The sequence below is a fragment of the Mesoplodon mirus genome (assembly GCF_964341445.2).
Source record: "Mesoplodon mirus genome assembly, chromosome: 6".
NCBI lineage: Eukaryota > Metazoa > Chordata > Mammalia > Artiodactyla > Ziphiidae > Mesoplodon > Mesoplodon mirus.
In genome coordinates, this window is record NC_138982.1 from 14,682,535 (window position 1) to 14,702,892 (window position 20,358).

Consider the following 20,358-nt stretch of genomic DNA (forward strand, 5'->3'; position numbering starts at 1 on the left):
GATATCACTTATATGTGGAATCTAAAAAATACAACAAACTAGTGAATATAAAAAACAAGAAGCAAACTCACAGATGTAGAGAACTAGTGGTTACCAGTGGGGAGAAGGAATAGGGAAGGGGCAGTGTAGGAGTAGGGGAGTAAGAGGTACAAACTATTAGGTATAAGATAAGCTACAACGATACACTGTACAACATGAGGAATATAGCCAATATTTTATAATAACTGTAAGTGGAGTATTACCTTTAAAAATTGTGAATCACTATACTGTATACCTGTAACAGGTAATATTATACAGCAACTATACTTCAATTAAAAATTTTTTTTTAATTATGTGTTTACTTGTTTATTTTATATTCCCCCCATCATTAGACATAGGCTCTGTGAAAACAGACTTTTGTCTGCTGTATCTCCAACACGTAAAACAGAGGATACTAAGGTGCAGCGATATAATATCTTGTCCCAGATCAGCTTAACCACAGTTCAATCTCTTTCTATTTCAAATATTCAGACTCTTAAGCAGTGTCATTTCCCTATGAATTACAAAATATGAAGTAATAATAAAGATCACTTACATTTTTAATTGAAAAACATATTCTTCTCATACCAAAAATTAAATCTTTATAATTCTAACTAATCCAAATTAAATTAAGTTTTAAAGCAGCAATAAATTGCTCTGTGCCTTTATTAGAAAAAAATATCTATGCTACTCTGATGAGTAAGGGACCTATTCCCATATTTTTTGACCTAACTAAAACAAACAGAATAGGAAAATATATCAAAGTGCACTTTTGAAAATGCGATTGTCTTTTTTCTTTTCTCTACTTTCTTAACGTCTTGTAATATGGTTTTATAACTTTTGTCATTTAAATTTTTTTTCTTTGAAAAACAGAAAAAACAAACCAAACAAAAGGTAAAAACCCAGCGGATTTACTTACTCTTTTTCAACATTTTCTTTTTGGTTGCAGGGGTAGATGAAGTAAGTGCACATGCAAACTCTGCATCTTCTTTAACTTTAGATGATCCTGCTGAAGTGAAAACCACAGAATCATTAAGATATCTGAAAACTAATTCTCTCCTGTACTTAAGTACAGGTACTTTCTAAGGATAGGAAATATAATACCACTTCCACACTTTCTTAAGAGCTTATATTATTAAATAAAAATAATTTCTAGTAACCAAAATTGCCTCTTTGGACACTATCTTTCCAGCTCAAAGAAGAAATGTAGTCATTCATGATTCACTGTTGCTTCTCTTGAGGAAAGATGTGAAAGTAGAAGCAGCCACATGCAAAGTGATTCAGCTCCCAGGTGGAAGGAGAATGTTTTCAATGAAACAGGTGTTTAACTTTTAATGAAGATGCTGCCAAATTTTCAGATCAGTCCATGATGATGAGTTATTTTCCAAATGCAATACAATTTCTTAACTTATCAGGAATACAACACGATCAGATTAAGAGAAAAACAAAGTAAACTGTATGTTTTAAAGATAAAGGAAAAAGTAAAGATACTCACTGAATATTTGTAAATCTGTATAATGCTAAGTAACGGTAATAGTAGTACTATATTGACAAGCCAGTCTCGGCCTACTTTTGTAACTACAATTTATACATACACAAAAAAGGTTTTATTGAAGTCATTTTATTAGTAGAGAGTACTTTGTTTTGTCTAAAGCTGGTTTAAATATATTCTCTTAAATTTTAATTTGAAACTGTTCTTTCAATTTGCTTCATTCGTTTAACACCCTTGATAAGCATAAATAGTTCAAATGTAAAAAGCAGTCAAGTTTACAACCTATTACTAAAGAATTCCAAGCCAGACAGATACAAATCAGTGAGGTTTTACTTTAATAACCTTTAAGTGTAGATCAGGGATACTGAGAAAGGGACTTCCCTGGTGGCGCAGTGGTTAAGACTCCATGCTCCCAATGCAGGGGGCCCGGGTTCCATCCCTGCTTAAGGAACTACATCCCACATGCATGCCGCAACTAAGGAGCCCTCCTGCCACAACTAAGACCCAGCACAACCAAATAAATACATAAATATTTTTAAAAAGGGGATATTGAGATATACATACATACCTTTTTCTCTGATTTTAGTCTCTGACTGTGTATTTTTCAGTTTGCCTAAAAGCAAAACCAAATATAACATTGGTCACACTAGGAAATTAAAACATAGGACACATTATCAAATCAAACTCATTTCCTATTACCTTTCATTTTCTGTGGCAATTCATTTGTTTCAATTTCCTCTGAATCGCTGCTTTCAGTGTACTGTACCGCAGTTTTTCTCCTAAATTAAGTATACACAAATTTTTTATCAATCCAAAACAAAATGGGATATAAAAACTTACGTTTAACAAATGTAATACAAATGTTTTTTGTCTTGCCCCGGTTTATTTTTTGAAAAAATATCAAGGGTAAAAAATTTTTATTTGACAAATGAAAGTCAAATTTGCTGAAAGCATTTTGCTTTCGTAGCCAGAAGCATTCACTATACAAAATGCGGTATCACTATTATTAAAATAAATTTGAGAAAGTAAACCATTCTAAGATAGTAATCCCTTCAACACTTTGTTCAGTATTTGGTAATTCAATTCAAACACTTATATTAAAACTAGAACAAAAAAGAAGTGATTCTGATTATCAAAGATAACCCTCCCATATAATGACATAGGCAGCTAAGAGGCAAAAATATAATTCTTTCACAATGAAAATTTTTATAAATTCTGTGTAGAAACAGTACAATATGGTGGTTAAGTGCCTAAGAACAATGGACTCTGGAGAGAGACTGCTTAGATTCAAATGTCCATTCCACCATTTATTTGCTATGTGACTTTAGGCAAGTCACCTAATATTCTTGTTCTAAGCTTCAGTTTCCTCACTTGGAAAACAGGAATAAAGATACAATCCACTTTGTAGGATAAAATGTGTTACCACATGCAAAGCCTCTAAAATAGTGCCTGTTGCACAGTAAATATATTTGTATTAGTTATAGTATGTGTGTTGGTGGTTGTTTTTCCCATGTCATCATTAATTCCACACCCTTTAATCTGATCTGGGCTACCTAACAGTGCCCTGTTACCAACACTCATGGTCAGTTCAGAGTTATAAGATTTGATATCTAGATGAGAGGGAAACTGATGAGTCCTGGTTTTGTGCTCAGTTCAGACAGGTACTAAAGATAGAGAACAATTAACAAAGCCCCAGTTTTGAAATCTCTATTGGTGGAATAGCTAAGAGGGACTGAGATTTGAGGTCATGCCTGCAGATATTGATGGTGGACAATAAAACACAAAAGCCAAGTATTTAGATCTACCTCAGAGAGTAAATAAAATTTATAAAGTTAACAGATTCAAATGGAGAGCAGAGGGGCATTAAGTTTTATTCAAATTCTCCCTCCAGCCTACATTAATATAATACTCTCCATGAATAACTTTATCATGTCTTATTTCCACTAAAGGTAAAGTGAAAAAGAACTCAGATGAGCAAAGAATGCTTTCGTCAAACCATCCGACACATATACATCAGTTCTCAACTCCTCAAATTCATAAAGAAAATTCTTCTAAAGTCTTAACAAAAACAGAAAACCCAAGAGCTAGATCTCAGTTCCTATGTGAAAGAAATAGGAAAATAGTAGAAAGACAAGTGATTATTAAAAATTACCAATTCACCTCTTTTATATATATATATTTTCACTTACAAAATGAGAACGGTCTACCTGCCTAAGTCACAGTGACTTTAGCAGTTTCAAATTAAAGAATGTATTTGAAAGAACTTTGCAACTGAGATAATGGTCATAGCTCTCTCCCATATGTAAGAAAATGGAGAAAGAGTTTAAACATATTACATAAAATTAAACGATAACAGAGTTTACCTTTTGGGGCGGGAGCTAGAGAATTCTGACTTGGGATATTTATTCTTTCCCTTGACATCTGAAATACTGGGTTCTCCACTACATCTAGATCCTTCCATTTCAAAAAAAAGGACAAATATACAGAGTATTAGTAAATCGTCTTAGACTAGCAGTATCCTTCTTAAAACCTTGGTTTTCCAACTCAATAGCTCAACTTTCTTAATATCTTCATTCCTATTCTTTCAATCAGTCAGCTGTACTCTCTACAGTTTCCTAATCTAGTATTTTCTCACTGAAAAGTACCTTCAATTTTTTTGTTCCCAGTCTTTCCCCTGTAGTCATCTAGCCAATCCCTACACTGGCTGAATTTCCTGCTATACCAAGGCAGCTAAGAGCTGCTGGAAAAAAAAAATGAACAATAAACAGGTGGTATTAGGGTTAGGGCCACCTTGTATCACTTGGCAACTCTTTTACCTATCACACATTCTCCCTACCCACTCACCTGGATGATCTGTACTACACTGGATCCTCTACCTAGATTTTAAACTCCTTTCACTCCCAGATGACCTACTTCACTTTACAAAGAAAATCAGATGTCATCTTCTATAAATTGTCAATTTTCCTACCTTTTTATTCCCTCAATTATCTATATTTTTCCTCAACCTTACTTCCTTTCCTTCTAATGCTAACTCATGTATCTATTTTCTTGATCTCATTTCCTCCCACAGGCCACCAAATTATTCTCTCCATTGTATACAAAATCTTTTCCTATCCATGGATTTCCTTCTTAAACCATGCCCCCCAAAAGCCCTCAATTCTGCCTCTCTCTCCAACTATTTTTCTCCTATCTGAAACACAGCAAAATTCATAACAGCACACAGTTGTTATTAACAATTCTTCATCTACTAGTCTTATTTTAAAATATTTTCAGTCTTGCTCTGTTCTAAGCAATCTTAAGAAATTAATTTTATGAAAGTCACTGACTGCTAAATCCAGCCAGCCATGTAACTGTTAAATCCATAGATGCCTTCTCATTTCTCCTCTGCCTAATTTGGCTCTAACCTATCTTTCTATTTTTATCTGCTGTTTATTCATGCATATTCATGCATATTCTGCTGTTATTCATTTACATTATAAATACCAGAAACTACTCTGAGGTCCCAGAGCAATATACTCTGTGTTTTGTCTTGCTTTTAACCGCCCTTTCATGGGTTTTTTTCCCTCAACCAAAAATGCTTTTCCTCCTCTAATGTGCTACCAAGCCAATTCCATCATCGCATTGCTTCCTTGATGAAATTTTTCCTACCAGTCCTCATGAGATTCTTTAGAAAAAGAGATCTGAAATTTTTTATAGTACTAAGCCAAAGCTGGAATTACATCATTAAATTGGAAAAATCTAAATCAAACATGGGGTCATGTTCAAAATTAACGTTTACCTTTGATTAGTCCATCTGCCTTTTCACTGGTACTGTTCCCTCCAAGTTTCACAGATTCATCGTAAACATTACATTCCTGGATGAAAAGGCATATTTCTTACATAGTACTGCTGTCAGTTTTAAGTAAACTTAAAAATGCATCCTATTTTGTATTGCTTTACTTTACATAATAAAGACTACTTAAATTGCTACCCTATTCTGGAGCAGTGGAAGGAGGTGCATTAAGAAGAAAACTGTACAAATTGATGAAAAGTTTTTTCACAGGTACCTCAAAAAAGAAAGCTAGTCTGTCTTAACCTTTTCAAAAGGAATACAAAAAGCAAACCTCAATTATAAATGGCATATTAGTTACTGTGAGAAACATTCACAAAATGGGATTTACTTTAGAATTAAAAGGAATTCTAAGACTACAAACTTTCACACCAAGAGTCCCTAACAGATCTTTAATGATGCTGCCATTGACATCCTTTTTTTCTGGAATTCCCAAAATGGGTAGATGAAATAGTCAGGTTTCAGAATGCCTCCTCCCTTACTCTACCAGGGATTTTCCCTGCCAACTCTGACTGTGTCCTTTTCCCTTCATGTGTTCTCCTTTGTTTCAAAGTGCAACTATGTGTACATGAGCACAAGAACTTCTATAAAAGTAAAATTTTAGATGTCTCTGTGAAATATTTTCAACTGAGCCTAGTAGGGCAGGGTACCTCCAATCTTACTTTTAATTCTAGACTTGATTCTGTAGGTAGGAATGACAAATAAAATTGGGTTTAATTAAATTAATTCTTCCAGTGTAAAAAGAAAGGTAGGGGCTTCCCTGACGGCCCAGTGGTTAAGGATCTGCCTGCCAATCGAGGGGACATGGGTTCGAGCCCTGGTCCAGGAAGATCCTACATGCCGGGGAGCAACTAAGGCCATGCGCCACAGCTACTGAAGCCTGCACGCCTAGAGCCCGTGCCCCACAACAAGAGAAGCCACCATGATGAGAAGCCCACACGCCGCAAGGAAGAGTAGCCCCCTCTCGCCGCAACTAGAGAAAGCCCACGCGCAGCAACAAAAACCCAAAGCAGCCAAAAATTAATAAATAAATACATTTATAAAAAATAATAATAAAAAAATAAAAAAGAAAGGTAGGTCACATTGTGAAAGGTACGTCATATTTTGAATCAAAACCTCAGAGTGGTGTTCGGGATTGCTTAGCAGGAGTACAATGTAATTTTTGCCTAGAATTAGGGCCAATAAAGGATATTTTATTTTAGTTTTTTAAAAAATAGAAATTTAAACATCTTACAAAATCTCATTAGAGTTTATGTTTTACTTAAAATGTTCTTGAAAAGAAAATCCATCCCCTTCCAATGGTATGAGTCTAAATAAATTAAAAATCCAAGATGTACCATTTTTAGAGATATGTAACTAGAAGTTATTTAGATAATTAACTTTTTAAAGCATCAGCGTCAAGAAACTGATGTTAAAAATGCCTTTCATGGCTTCCCTGGTGGTTCAGTGGTTAAGAATCTGCCTGCCAATGCAGGGGACACAGGTTCGAGCCCTGGTCCGGGAAGATCCCACATGCTGTGGAGCAACTAATCCCGTGCACCACAACTACTGAGCCTGCGCTCTACAGCCCGCGAGCCACAACTACTGAAACCCGCGCACCTAGAACCCGTGCTCTGCAACAAGAGAAGCCACTGCAATGAGAAGCCCGTACACCGCAACAAAGAGTAAGCCCCTGCTCGGCACAACTAAAGAAAGCCCACACACAGCAACGAAGATCCAATGCAGCCAAAAACAAATAAATAAATAAATAAATTTATTTAAAAAAAAAAAAAGGTTTGTCACTTAAAAAAAAAATGCCTTTCATCATTCTACCCAGTCTTCAATATTCAGTACAATCATTTATATTATATTAAATAGTATGCAAAAAATAATTCAAAAGTTTATCTACAAATAAAGGATGTCCTTTAGATTATTCATTTTATATTAAATGACTCTTAGTAAACCTTTTCTTCACAGAGTTCAAAGATATAAAGTCCAACCTATCAAATCATACTATGCTCCAATCTCATGAAATTTAATAACATTTCACTCTGTAAACTTGGAATATCCAAATCTATCTGAAATAATGAAATTTCTGTTGCAATAAATGCTTAGCTGGAAATAACATTTTCAGCCTCAATTTCAACTAATATAGCAAACTAAATATCCTAAAACCTTCCTACTACATAACATGTTAAATGCATGGCTGATCTTGGAGAAAAAGGGAGAGCCTTATTGATAATAATTTTTTAATTGGTAATTGACAATGAAGCTGTAAGCAGTCTTAGTTGCTATTCTTCAATTTTAATAACTGAATGTAGAAAGAAAAGGACAGACATGGAAAGCACTGGACTATTCAGGGTAGGGAACTGAAACTTAGACATTAATTAACAAGAGAGTTAAACTCCCACTAAAAGTACAAAGAAGGAAATGCAACTAAGCGCAGAAATTAATAAAATAGAATCTTAATAAACAGTTGTAGGAAAGTGATATGCAGCATCTTTGAAAAGTAAAAAATAAGAACAGTAGAGAAAAGTCCAAAAAAGAGATATTTTGCATACACCTTGCATCTAGTTACTTCTTACTTTAAGTTCTTTGGATTTTCAGCTGAGAATGAAGAACAACCATTTCATTCTTATAACATTTATTTTCCCTACAAAACTAATTATTAATTCTTAGAAACTGAATATACATGTATTATGTGTATATATGCTATATATAAAAATATACACAAATTAAGCATCAAGAATAGTCACCCATTCCCTCATCACTAGGACATAATTATCACTATTAACATTTTGACACATACAGTATGTGTGACTACACTTAGACGTATATAAATATGTATTTACAAAATGAAGACTCTAATTCTACATACAGAGGTGTATTTGGCCTTTTAACTAAAAAAGATCATGAAAGTATTCTTCAAAAATAGGACTTTATAGTTGCATAATATTAAATTTTATGGTTGTATCATAATTTAACTGTTCACTTATTGACAGGTATTTCTTTTCTGCCTTTAAAATAATGCTGGGGAAATAAACTTGTATTTTTCTCTTTGGAAAAAAATGCATTTCTGATAACTTCTTTAGATAGTTTCTTTGAAATGGCATTGCTGAATCAAAGATTATAAACACTTTTAAGGCTTTTGATCCACATTACCAAATTGCCTTCAAGAATGTAGGATTAACTTTCACTCTTATCAGCAACACACGAGAAAGGGCATTCATCATATCTCTAAAAACCGGATATTATCAATTTTTTGGCAATAATTTTTTAATGACAAAATTAAAAGGTTTTACAATAAACCAGAGACTTTCGAAAAAACACAGTAATACTTCACCTTCTTCAGCTGATTCTTCTTAATTCTTTCAATAGGAAGAGATTTGCCATCATGGAAGTTGGTAAGAATCACTGCAATGGCTGTCAGAGTTTTGCCCTTTAAAATGTTTTACAAAGAAAAATGGTCAGATTCTGAAACCCAGTTGACCAGACAACATTCCGAAACTAATTTTTAATCAAGTAAGAAAATATCAAACAGATTCAGGGCCACAGAAGTATGCTAATTATTATACTAAATAATATACATATTAATGAAGTTATTTCATTCATTAAGTTAGTAAATGCTTTACCATGCCATATTACTAGGAGTTATTAAATAATTTACTGTGTAAAATACTGTAAGCATCTTTGAGAAATGTCATTTTATTTTTTTAATCCTTTTTTAATCGAGGTATAATTTTCATACAACAAAGTTCACAGACTTAAGTGTATGGTTTGATAGGTTTGACAACTGTATACACTGGTGTAACCACCACACAATTAAGATACAGAAAAATTTTATCACCTAGAAGTTGCCCTGTATTCCTCTGCAGTCCATCTCCCCACCTCTGTACCAGACAACAGCTGATTTGTCTCTATCACTATATATTAATTTTGCCTGCCTTTGAACTTGATATAAATGGAATTACTCAATGTACTCTTCTTTGTTAGTTTCTTCTGCTCAATACAATTTTAGGCCCAGTCCTGATTCAGAGCATGTGGTGACCTGAGCTGGTATAAGTTGTTCCTTAGGAAGAATGGAGTAATATAGAGAAATGCTTATTAGCAATTCATTGTTTTCTATTGCTGAGAAATATTCCATCATATATGCATACATGGCACACTTATTTGTGCATTCACCTGTTGGTGGACATTTAGATTGTTTCCAGTTTTTGACTACTATGAATTAAGCTGGAGCAGCTAGCAGTACAAGTGTGTAAGTTTTCCATAAACATATGTTTTTAGGGAAATGTCACTTTATTGAATGACTGCCATTTAAATGTCACATTTAACCCTGAACTAATAACTTTATCACAAAACTACAACTACTTGCTTGCCATGTAATTCAGAGCTAACTTAAAATGATTAGTAATCCCAGTATGGACATAAGATAATTACTTTATTAAATTTCATTTAAAGATATTTCCAAGACTTAAAGACTATATACCTTACCAATAAAGCATACAGGACAAGATATTTCTTGTGCATTTTTTTAAAAACAGAATCACGAAAATTTTCATTATTTTCCATAGCTGAATTTATAATTAGCAACATAGAAATAAACCTCTTTCAAGTTGAAAGCATTGTAAAGCAGCAGTTTTCAAAGTGTGGTCCACAGGTCCTAGGAGCTCCCCAGGACCCTTTCAGGAGTTATGTGTAGTCAAAACTGTTTTAATAATTCTACTAAGACCTTACTTGTGTTGATATCTGTAGTAATTCCACAGAAAGCAATGGTGGGTAAAACTGCTGCTGCCTTAGCATGACACAAAGCAGTTGGCCCTACATTATACTAGTGATCACTGTATTTTTAACTACCACATACAGTTAAAAAAAAAAAAAGAAAGAAACCAAAGAAACAGTTTCACTTTAAGAATGCTCTTTAAGAATGTTCTTGAGGGATTTCCCTGGTGGCGCAGTGGATAAGACTCCGCACTCCCAATGCTAGGGGCTGGTTTCAATTTCTGGTCAGGGAACTAGATCGCACATGCGTGCTGCAACTAAGAGTTCGCATGCCACAATCAAGGAGCCTGCCTGCCGCAACTAAGGAGCCCACCTGCTGCAACTAAGGAGCCTGCCTGCCACAACTAAGGAACCCACATGCTGCAACTAAGGAGCCGGTGCTTCGCAACTAAGAAGTCCACAAAAAGAATGTTCTTGATAAAGCAGTACACATTCATTTTACCAAATCTCACCTCTTAAGTACACACGTTTTAAATATTCTGTGTAACAAGATGGGAAGTACACAAAATACTTCTTTTGCATACCAAAATATGAAGGTTATCTAGAGAAAAATCACTTGTGAGACTGAATTACAAGCTGAACTAGCTACCATGCATCATCACTTTCAAGTACCACCATTTTAACTTGAAAGAATGACTGATAACTAGTTATTCATGACTGAGTGGCAGACATTTTCTTGAAAAAAATGAATAAAATGGGCCTATCAGCTCCAAAGGAAACAACTGACAGTGTTTGTTGTTAATGATAAAATTTGAGCTTTCAAGCAAAAATTACGTTAGAAAACTTGTATCCAATGCTATGAGTAGAAAAGCTTCCCAAATGTAAATGCCTTTCTAATAAGATCAGCAGTAGTATCAATGAATGTAAATTTTTTTACATTGTATAATGAAATGCATCAACATTTGGCAGGTCTGCGTAACTCAGTAAACCAATATATTCCAACTGAGCAATACCTAATGTTACAAAATCATGCATGGGTAAAATATCCATTCAACATGCAAGCTACACCAATGGATTTTAATGGAACAAAGTATAAGAAGTTCATTGATATGATTTTTTAAGTTCCACATTATAGGAACTTTCCTGGCAGTCCAGGGGTTACGACTCTGTGTTCCCAATGCAGGGAGCACTGGTTTGATCCCCGGTCAGGGAGCTAAGATCCCGCATGGTGCAGCCAAAAAAAAAAAGTTCCACATTATAATTATTAACCTTTAATAAGCTAATATTTGCTTAATTTTCTTGTAGCAAAGAAAATCTAGTTATCTTAAAAAGGCTTTTAAAATACTCCCTTTCAAATACATATCTGCATGAGGACTAATTTTCTTTGTATTCTTCAACGAAAACAACGTATCACACAGAATGAATGAAAAAACAGATATGAGAATTCAGCTGTCAATTATTAGGCCAGACATTAAAGAGATTTGCAAAAATGTAAAACAGTGCCAGCCTTCTCATCAAAATTGCTTCTGTCTTGGAGTATGTTTCATTGAAAAATATGCTATTTCTGTTAACACATAATGAGTTTTTTACCTTGTTAAAAATAATAAAAAATTTTAATACCTAGTACCATAAATATTAATAGACATAGTAATAGAGATAACCCACAAAGACAAACACTCTTTGGGATCCTCAATAATTTTTAAGAACATAAAGAGTTGCTAAGACCAAAAAGTATAAAAACTGCTGGTGTAAGGAATCATATCTTTTAAGAAAACCCATGAAAGATAAGCTACCCTGAATTTCAAAAGAAAATTGAAAAACACATGTTTATATCATTACTGCCAATTATTTTAATTGTACCTTAGGCAAACAAGCCAAAGGAAAAAAAAAAGCTCAGCTTTATTTTAAGTGAAAACCACAGGAAAAATTATGTTCTACACTCACAGTGATATCTAGTCCCAACTGGCACCAACATATTCCCATCTCTATCTACTTCAAAATTAGTTCATATAAAATCTTAGTTACAAAATAAAACGTTATTAACTCAAGGAAAAATATAATTACCAAACCCATATCATCAGCTAAAATTCCTCCATGAACATTTTCTGGTCGGTCCTTTTCAGAAAAGTTTGTTATTGTGTTATAGTATAAGTCACTTCGCTGTTCCCAGAATGGTGGAAGTTCTTTACTGTTTTCCCGTGAAACCATCCAAGCTAGAGCTTGTTTTTGATGTGGAAGCAATGGTGTTTCAATAGCCTATAAATAAAAGAAATGTCATAAATAGAAATACAATAAGCCCTTTCTTTTACCGCATGCAGAATCTGGAAAAGTTGATCTTGTGATGAAAAGTGTATAGATTAATACCGTATTTTAAAATTCCAAATAGTTTTAAATAGAAAATACTGGCTCAGTACCTCAGCTGGTTCCATTTCCTGAGTTTTATCATCTTCCTTTAAATCTTCAAACAATTTGTCAAACTCTGTCTTAAGCTACAACAAACAGCAACAATAAACATTATGAAACAAACCAATTAAAATAACTGCACTTAATTCAGAGATTTCAAGTCATTTAATTAACTAAAAGAGTCAAATACCAAAAGGTACATAAAATAAATTAATTCTTTGAGATACTACACTGCTCAATAATGGCAGAATAAATAGATCCTTTAGGTAACTGTTACAGTCGAAAGAATACAGGATAGAGTTTTAAGTCCTGGGTTTCAGTCACAGCTCTGTCACAAAAAAACCTTTATATAACTTTGGGCAAGACACTTACCCTATATGGCCCTGTATCTTATTACCACAAAACAAATGGGATGAACTAGACTTAGAGTGTCTCTAAGGTTCCTTCTGCCATTGAAATTCTGTGATTCTATTAGCTGTATTCAAACCATTTTGGCAGATCCTACCAAGTATATTTGACTTTTTCGAGTAAATGACATTTCATTGATTATTACTGCAATCAGAAATTTGCTATGTGCTACAAAATATTAGGATAATTTCAATCTTATGCTAATCATTAGTTGGTTCTTTAAATTGATCTAGTCTAATCGTACAGTAACATATATATGTTATAATTACTTTTGTAAATTAGCAAATAAATACATAGCAAGAGCCCAGAAGAAATCAGGCCAAATCTAAAAAGTGAGGAGAGGTAATCTGGGGTTTACCCACCAGACACAAGCTCAAGAGCTTCCCTGATGGCGCAGTTGTTAAGAATCTGCCTGCCAGGGCTTCCCTGGTGGCTCAGTGGTTGACAGTCCGCCTGCCAATGCAGGGGATGCGGGTTAGTGCCCTGGTCCAGGAGGATCCCACATGCCGCGGAGCGGATGGGCCTGTGAGCCATGGCCACTGAGCCTGTGCGTACGGAGCCTGTGCTCCGCAACGGGAGAGGTCAAAATGGTGAGAGGCCCGCGTATCGCAAAAAAAAAAAAAAAAAAAAAAAAAAAAGAATCTGCCTGCCAGATGGAAACAACCTAAGTATCCATCATCAGATGAATGGATAAAGAAGATGTGGCACACATATACAATGGAATATTACTCAGCCATAAAAAGAAATGAAATTGAGCTATTTGTAATGAGGTGGATGGACCTAGAGTCTGTCATACAGAGTGAAGTAAGTCAGAAAGAGAAAGACAAATACCGTATGCTAACACATATATATGGAATTTAAGAAAAAAAAATGTCACGAAGAACCTAGGGGTAAGACAGGAATAAAGACACAGACCTACTAGAGAATGGACTTGAGGATATGGGGAGGGGGAAGGGTAAGCTGTGACAAACTGAGAGAGTGGCATGACGTAAAATAGATAGCTAGTGGGAAGCAGCCGCATAGCACAGGGAGATCAGCTCGGTGCTTTGTGACCACCTAGAGGGGTGGGATAGGGAGGGTGGGAGGGAGGGAGACGCAAGAGGGAAGAGATATGGGAACATATGTATATGTATAACTGATTCACTTTGTTATAAAGCAGAAACTAACACACCATTGTAAAGCAATTATACTCCAATAAAGATGAAAAAATACATTAAAAAATAAATTAATTAAATAAATTCTAACTTAAAAAAAAAAAATCTGCCTGCCAATGCAGGGGACATGGGTTCAAGCCCTGGTCCGGGAGGATACCACACGCCACGGAGCAGCTGGGCCTTTGCACCACAGATACTGAGACTGCTCTAAAGCCCGCAAACCACAACTACTGAGCCCGCGTGCCTGAAGCCCGTGCTCCACAACAAAGGGAAGCCACTGCAATGAGAAGCTTGAGCACCGCATCGAAGAGTAGCCCCCGCTTGCCTCAACTAGAGCAAGCCTGCATGCAACAACAAAGACCCAACGCAGCCAAAAATAAAATTAATTAATTAAAAAAAAAAAAAGAATGACAGACACAGGCTCAAGCCCTTCTAACAATGAGCAGGGAAAATACAGTAACTACAAGTAGAATATACAAAGGCTAACACTGATGAGTAGAGACAAAAAAAATTTTGATGTAATTGGTAGATTGATCTGCATTAATTTACTTTATACCCTTTTTTCCCCAAACTAACCCAGCATAACAGTATCTTGGATCACAAAGCAGACAAAGTAAGAAATAGACTAAGGCCAGTGATTCAGAACTAGTTTTTTTAGCACTGCATTTGCAACCTTCCTGAAAGGAGTAAGTTTCAAGCTTCAACTTTTTAAAGATTATGGCTATTTTAAAAATTTCAAATAATACAAAAACATCAAAACAGAGTAAAACATCACAGGTGTATACAGCAATGTGTGTGTTTCAATGTATATATGAATGCATGTATGTGGATATATTCCTAATCACTGCTTTCTTTCTAAATATTTGCAATATATTTTATTTATTCTACATGTTCCATAACAATATAAAGATCACTAATACTAGCAGATGCATATTTATCTTATATTTTTAAACATTAACCTTCGGCATTTAAAATTCACTATTCAGGACTTCCCTGGTGGCGCAGTGGTTGAGAGTCCACCCGCCGATACAGGGGACACGGGTTCATGCCCTGGTCCGGGAAGATCCTACATGCCATGGAGCGGCTGGGCCCGTGAGCCATGGCCGCTGAGCCTGCGCGTCCAGAGCCTGTGCTCCACAACAGGAGAGGCCACAACAGTGAGAGGCCCGCGTACCGCAAAAAAAATAAAAAATAAAAAATAAAATTCACTATTCACTTTTAGTTATGAAATAAAAGAGAAGTGCACCTGTTCAGTTGTCATCTGTACTGCAGCATGAACTGGCATACTATAGCTTGGTCCCGCTCTTCCAGAGCCCCAACCACTTTCCAAACTGAATCCTAAAGCTATAATTTACAAAATGAAAAGAATAAAATCACCAAATGAAATAAATTATCTTTTAGTAAATAGCTTTTAAAGCTTGTCTAATAAGCTGAATTAAAAATTCCCTTAATATGTGTTTTAAAAATTTTTAAACTAGGGCTTCCCTGGTGGCGCAGTGGTTGAGAGTCCACCTGCCGATGCAGGGGACACGGGTTCGTGCCCCGGTCTGGGAAGATCCCACACGCTGCAGAGCAGCTAGGCCCGTGAGCCATGGCCGCTGAGCCTGCGCGTCCGGAGCCTGTGCTCCGCGACGGGAGAGGCCACAACAGTGAGAGGCCAGTGTACCACAAAAAAAAAAAAAAAAAATTTTAAAACTAAATCTGCTAGGTTATTCAAAAAATACATTAAAAGAATTCCACATTATTTAAACAAACTTTTGAAAAACAAATAATACTTCTTCATTCTCTATTGGGAGATTCTTATTGTCTGTAACTTATTAAAGAGAATGTTTAAAATCAGGGATTTCCAGATATTATCACTGGGGGAAGTTAGGGGAGGGACCTCCTTGTACATTTTTCTGTGTATGTGTGCAACCTCCTATGAATCTATAGTTATTTCAAAATAAAGAGAAAAAAAATTCAAGGATTTCCTTAAAAAGATTCCTAAAAAAAAGAACTTGGAGCCTTCAGCACTAATTAATTTAGCCACCCAAATTCAAGGTATTACTTAAGAGAATAAATGTTTTACAATTCCAGCATCTTAACAATATCAGAATAATAGTAGGTTAAACTCTGAACTTACTTTTTGGTGCAGGACCCAATTTAAATCCATGTTTCTTCAACTGATCTAAAACTGCTTTTCTATTTTCTTCTTTTCCCCAAAAAGTCATACGCAAAGGCATGGTAAAAGCATTGTTTGCACCAAAAGGAACTACCCTATTATAATTAAGAAGGAGAAAAAAAAGAGAAATTAGAAGTGTTATTTTTTTACACTTAAGTCTCATTAAAAATCTTGTTAAATAACTGCCACATTCAAATTCTGCATGCAAGTAAAATAAAGGAACTAATTGAGCAGACTAGAAAGAAAAAGGACACAGACTAGGACCAACAATAATGAGAAGAAAAGGCAGTTTTTAGGACCAGAATGCCAGAAGAAACTCAGGTGAGATAAAAGTGTTTAAATACGTAGTTAGCCTATTACCAAGATCATAAGATAGGTAAAATAGCAAGTTTAATTCAGAAGGCAGAGTTTCCACTAACAGAACCACTGAGTGTAGCAACCCATTCTGGGAGCATGGGGAAGGATTTCCAAGAACTATTTCTGATCCAGGATTAACTGAAAGTTTACTCTCAATATCTGAAAAACCTGATGAACTGAGAAAGGAGAAAACAAGTAAACAAATAAGAAGACACTGCTAAATATTTATCTTCCAAACTCACCTTTTAATATCCTAAACAACCCATACTAAAATTGAGGTCACAGACACAAACGCATAAAAGAGAAAATGTAACCAAAGAGACTGGGAGTTTTAAAAAAGGAACAGGTGGTAGAACTAAGAAGGTATATGCCTAGATAATGCAACAGCTGCTACTTATCTCCAATCAAATGATGTCATGTGGAAATGAGTATCCTGCATTACCAGATCTTCCAATTATCAAGATAAATATTTATAAATAATTTTGTATAATTAGGGAAAAATTAATATGCATAAAATGTAGAATGTCCAGATATTCGAATATCGGAAATAACTGAAAAAAAAATTAAACACTGTGTAGGCAAAACCAAACTCATGTACATCTGATCACAGGCTATCAGCTTACAACCTGATTTAAACAAACACTTCCAAACTTCTCAAATCAATGCTCTAAAAGGCTTTTTAAAAAGGCTTTTTTCTTAAAAGATGGTGTGGACTTTCTAATATTTGAACCAAAGTCTATTTTTCTCCATGGTAATAATTTACCAGGAAAGTGAGGGAACAGCTATTTGATGGCTAGGGTAGTGCAGGCAGATGAAAGAAGAATTAAAACATTTATTGAATGCATACTAAAGGTATAGCGACAAAAGTTGTCAGGGCAACTTTATATACCCTTACATTCAAAGATCACTACAACTCACAATTATTAAAACTGAACTCCAAAAGTGCATTACCCTTCAACTTGAGCCAATTTGTTGTCCATGATATAGGCCAAGGCAGCTGCAAGATCTTTCTTTATATGGCCGACCTGATTTCCATTCACGTTGTTTACTTTAATTGCATTCTTATCATAAGGGTTATCGGGTTCTCGTTGTAATGCAACCATTTCATTATTATTAACCTAATAAAAATAATAAACAGATATTATTATAAATAATAAACATATAGTGATACCTTTCTTCATCGTATTTTATCTGGGATTTCCATTCATTTTTTAATGCTTACTGAATAACACCACATATAAGAAATGCACATTTTCTTGGACTCATATTTCTACAGAAATATTAAAGAACATATTTTATAATAATTCTTTTACAATATTTTCCTAATTTACATTCATTGGAAGTTAACAAATCCTTGATATATAAAAGATACAATCAAAACTAACAGAGGCACATTATCTAAAATTATTCAACATTATAACTTCGAAAACAGGTAATCTCTTGAGTGCTTACTATGGGCCACACATTGTTCTAAGTACATTACATAGACTGAATTTTAAAACTGTCACAACCCTTTTGGTAGGTGTTATCATTATCTCCATTTTACAGATGAAGACACTGAAGCACAGAAAAGTTAAGTAACTTTCCCCAGGTCATAAAGTTAATAAGTAGCAGAGCTAGGATCTGAATCCAGGCAGGCCAGCTCCTAAGCCTAAATTCTCCAGAATCTCAAAGGGTTAAAAGGCATTAATTATAAGTCAGAATGGTACTGGAATAAGAAAATACATCCAGCCTTCAACTCATGCCATTATCTGATTCCACTTAATTAAAAACTGCCTGAGGGTGACATAATTGAAAATGGAAGAGTAAGGACTTCCAAAAATTCTCTCTTCCATAAAAGCAATGAAAACACTGGCAAAAACCGTTTGAATCAACTTTTTCATAACTCTGGAAACTAACCAAAGGATTATAGAAACCTGGGGAGTCTTAATTCAAGAAAACAGCTGAATATCAGTGCCCTAGTCTCATCTCCAGCTCTCAGTTACACGATAGCCTTTAAAAATAACTATCTGCTGCACTTCTTAGTACAGCCTAGCAGTTACCAGAGTGAGCACACTGGAGCAGAATCTTACAAAGATTTATTCCTATAGAATTGTCATTATTTGACCTGTATGGTGGTTCCCTAGAAGACCTCCACTTGCAAAGCTGTTTCTATTTGACCTCTGAGCTTACTCAGTACATAAAACGCTCTCCCTTGGGTGGGTGTTTGTCAAAAACAATTTTACAGGCAGTGGGTAACAGCTAGGGCAAACAAAACAATAACCAAAGGGCTTAAGAGGAAAAAGCGGAGAATAAGATGTTCAAAGCTCCAACATATTCCTGGAAATCTAGAAGACCAAATGCAAGCACAGGGCTGTATGCATGCCCAGGGCTGTGAATATGTTCAGGAAAGACCTGAGAAGGTCTTAAGCTCTCACCACTGGCTAAACTTGAAGCTCTGAACAGGCAGGAAATAAAGGCTAAGGCAGAGCTGTCAACTGCCAAGCTGAGTGTTGAAGGAGTGCTCCAAATGCACACAGATCCTCTCAGTAAAGACTGGGAAATTTACTGGTTCTAGTTCAGTCATTACCTGACCACTAAGCTAACCAAATACAGATATCAGTGGCTAGACACAACAAAGACTTTCACAGGGTTAATTCAGCAAAAGTTACTAAACAAACAACAATAACCAAAATCAGCAACAACCAATCCAGGGGAGAAGGAAGAATCTGATTTCTAGAGCTGCCAAATTATTTTTTTTTAGCTCACATTCATCATCACATATAGTTTTTTTTAGTTGAAGTATAGTTGATTTATACTATTGTGTTAGTTTCAGGTGTACAGCACAGTGATTCAGTTATACATGTATATAAATACATACACATATACATATATACACATATAATTTATATATATATATATAAAATCTATTCTTTTTCAGATTCCTTTCACTTATAGGCTATTATGAAATATTGCATACAGTTTCCTGTCCTATACAGTAGGTCCTTCTTGGTTATATAGCAGTGTGTATATTTTATCCCAAACTCCTAATTTATCCATCCCCCCATTTCCCCTTTGGTAACCATAAGTTTGTTTTCTATATCTGTGGATCTATTTGTATCATTTTTTTTAGGTTCCACATATAAATGATATCATACGATATTTATCTTTCTCTGTCTGGCTTATTTCACTTAGTATGATAATCTTTAGGTCCATCCATGTTGCTGCAAAGGGCATTATCTCATTCTCTTTTATGGCTGAGTAATATTCCATTATATAGATATACCACATCTTCTTTATCCATCTGTTGATGGACACTTAGGTTGCTTCTATGTCTTGGCTATTGTACATAGTGCTGCAATGAACATTGGTGTGCATAGATCTTTTTGAATTACAGTTTTCTCTGGATATATGCCCAGGAGTGGGATTGCAGGATCATATGATTTAGAGTTGCTATATTATTTAAAACGTCTACTTTTCAACAACAAGAGAGACACGCAAAGAAACGAGAAAGTACAGCTCACACAAAGGAAAAAAGCTATCAATCATCTACCCATAAGGAAGCACAGATGATTGACCTACTAGAAAAAAACTTAAGTTTTAATTTTAAATATGTTCAAAGATCTAAAGTAAACCATGTCTGCAGAACTAAAGGAAAGCATGAGAACTATGTCTCACCAAATAGAAATTCTGGAGTCAAAATGTACATAGTTAACTAAAGTCTAAGATTCACTACAGAGGCTCAAACATCAGATATGAGCAGGCAGAAGAAAGAATCAATGAAGTTGATGACAGGTCAACTGAGACTATAATGTCTGAGGAACAGTTATAGTTTGAGGAACAGAAAGAAGAAAGA

General features: G+C 35.0%; 1 protein-coding gene across 2 annotated transcripts in view; it reads right to left on the minus strand.

Annotated features, from left to right (window-relative positions):
* The window catches only part of HLTF (helicase like transcription factor), a 72,436-nt gene that overhangs the window by 38,773 nt on the left and 13,305 nt on the right, over positions 1 to 20,358 (minus strand). Inside the window, exons 3-13 of one of the 2 annotated variants that reach the window (XM_082625952.1) lie at positions 17,475 to 17,641; positions 16,128 to 16,261; positions 15,252 to 15,349; positions 12,455 to 12,529; positions 12,105 to 12,296; positions 8,662 to 8,757; positions 5,289 to 5,364; positions 3,874 to 3,964; positions 2,210 to 2,289; positions 2,079 to 2,123; positions 938 to 1,024 (exon numbers count right to left, since the gene is read on the minus strand). In XM_082625952.1, the coding sequence (XP_082482078.1) occupies positions 938 to 1,024; positions 2,079 to 2,123; positions 2,210 to 2,289; positions 3,874 to 3,964; positions 5,289 to 5,364; positions 8,662 to 8,757; positions 12,105 to 12,296; positions 12,455 to 12,529; positions 15,252 to 15,349; positions 16,128 to 16,261; positions 17,475 to 17,641 (1,141 nt within the window). Of the gene's footprint in view, positions 1 to 937; positions 1,028 to 2,078; positions 2,124 to 2,209; positions 2,290 to 3,873; positions 3,965 to 5,288; positions 5,365 to 8,661; positions 8,758 to 12,104; positions 12,297 to 12,454; positions 12,530 to 15,251; positions 15,350 to 16,127; positions 16,262 to 17,474; positions 17,642 to 20,358 lie in introns of both variants that reach the window. The other variant, XM_082625951.1, reaches the window with a different exon arrangement.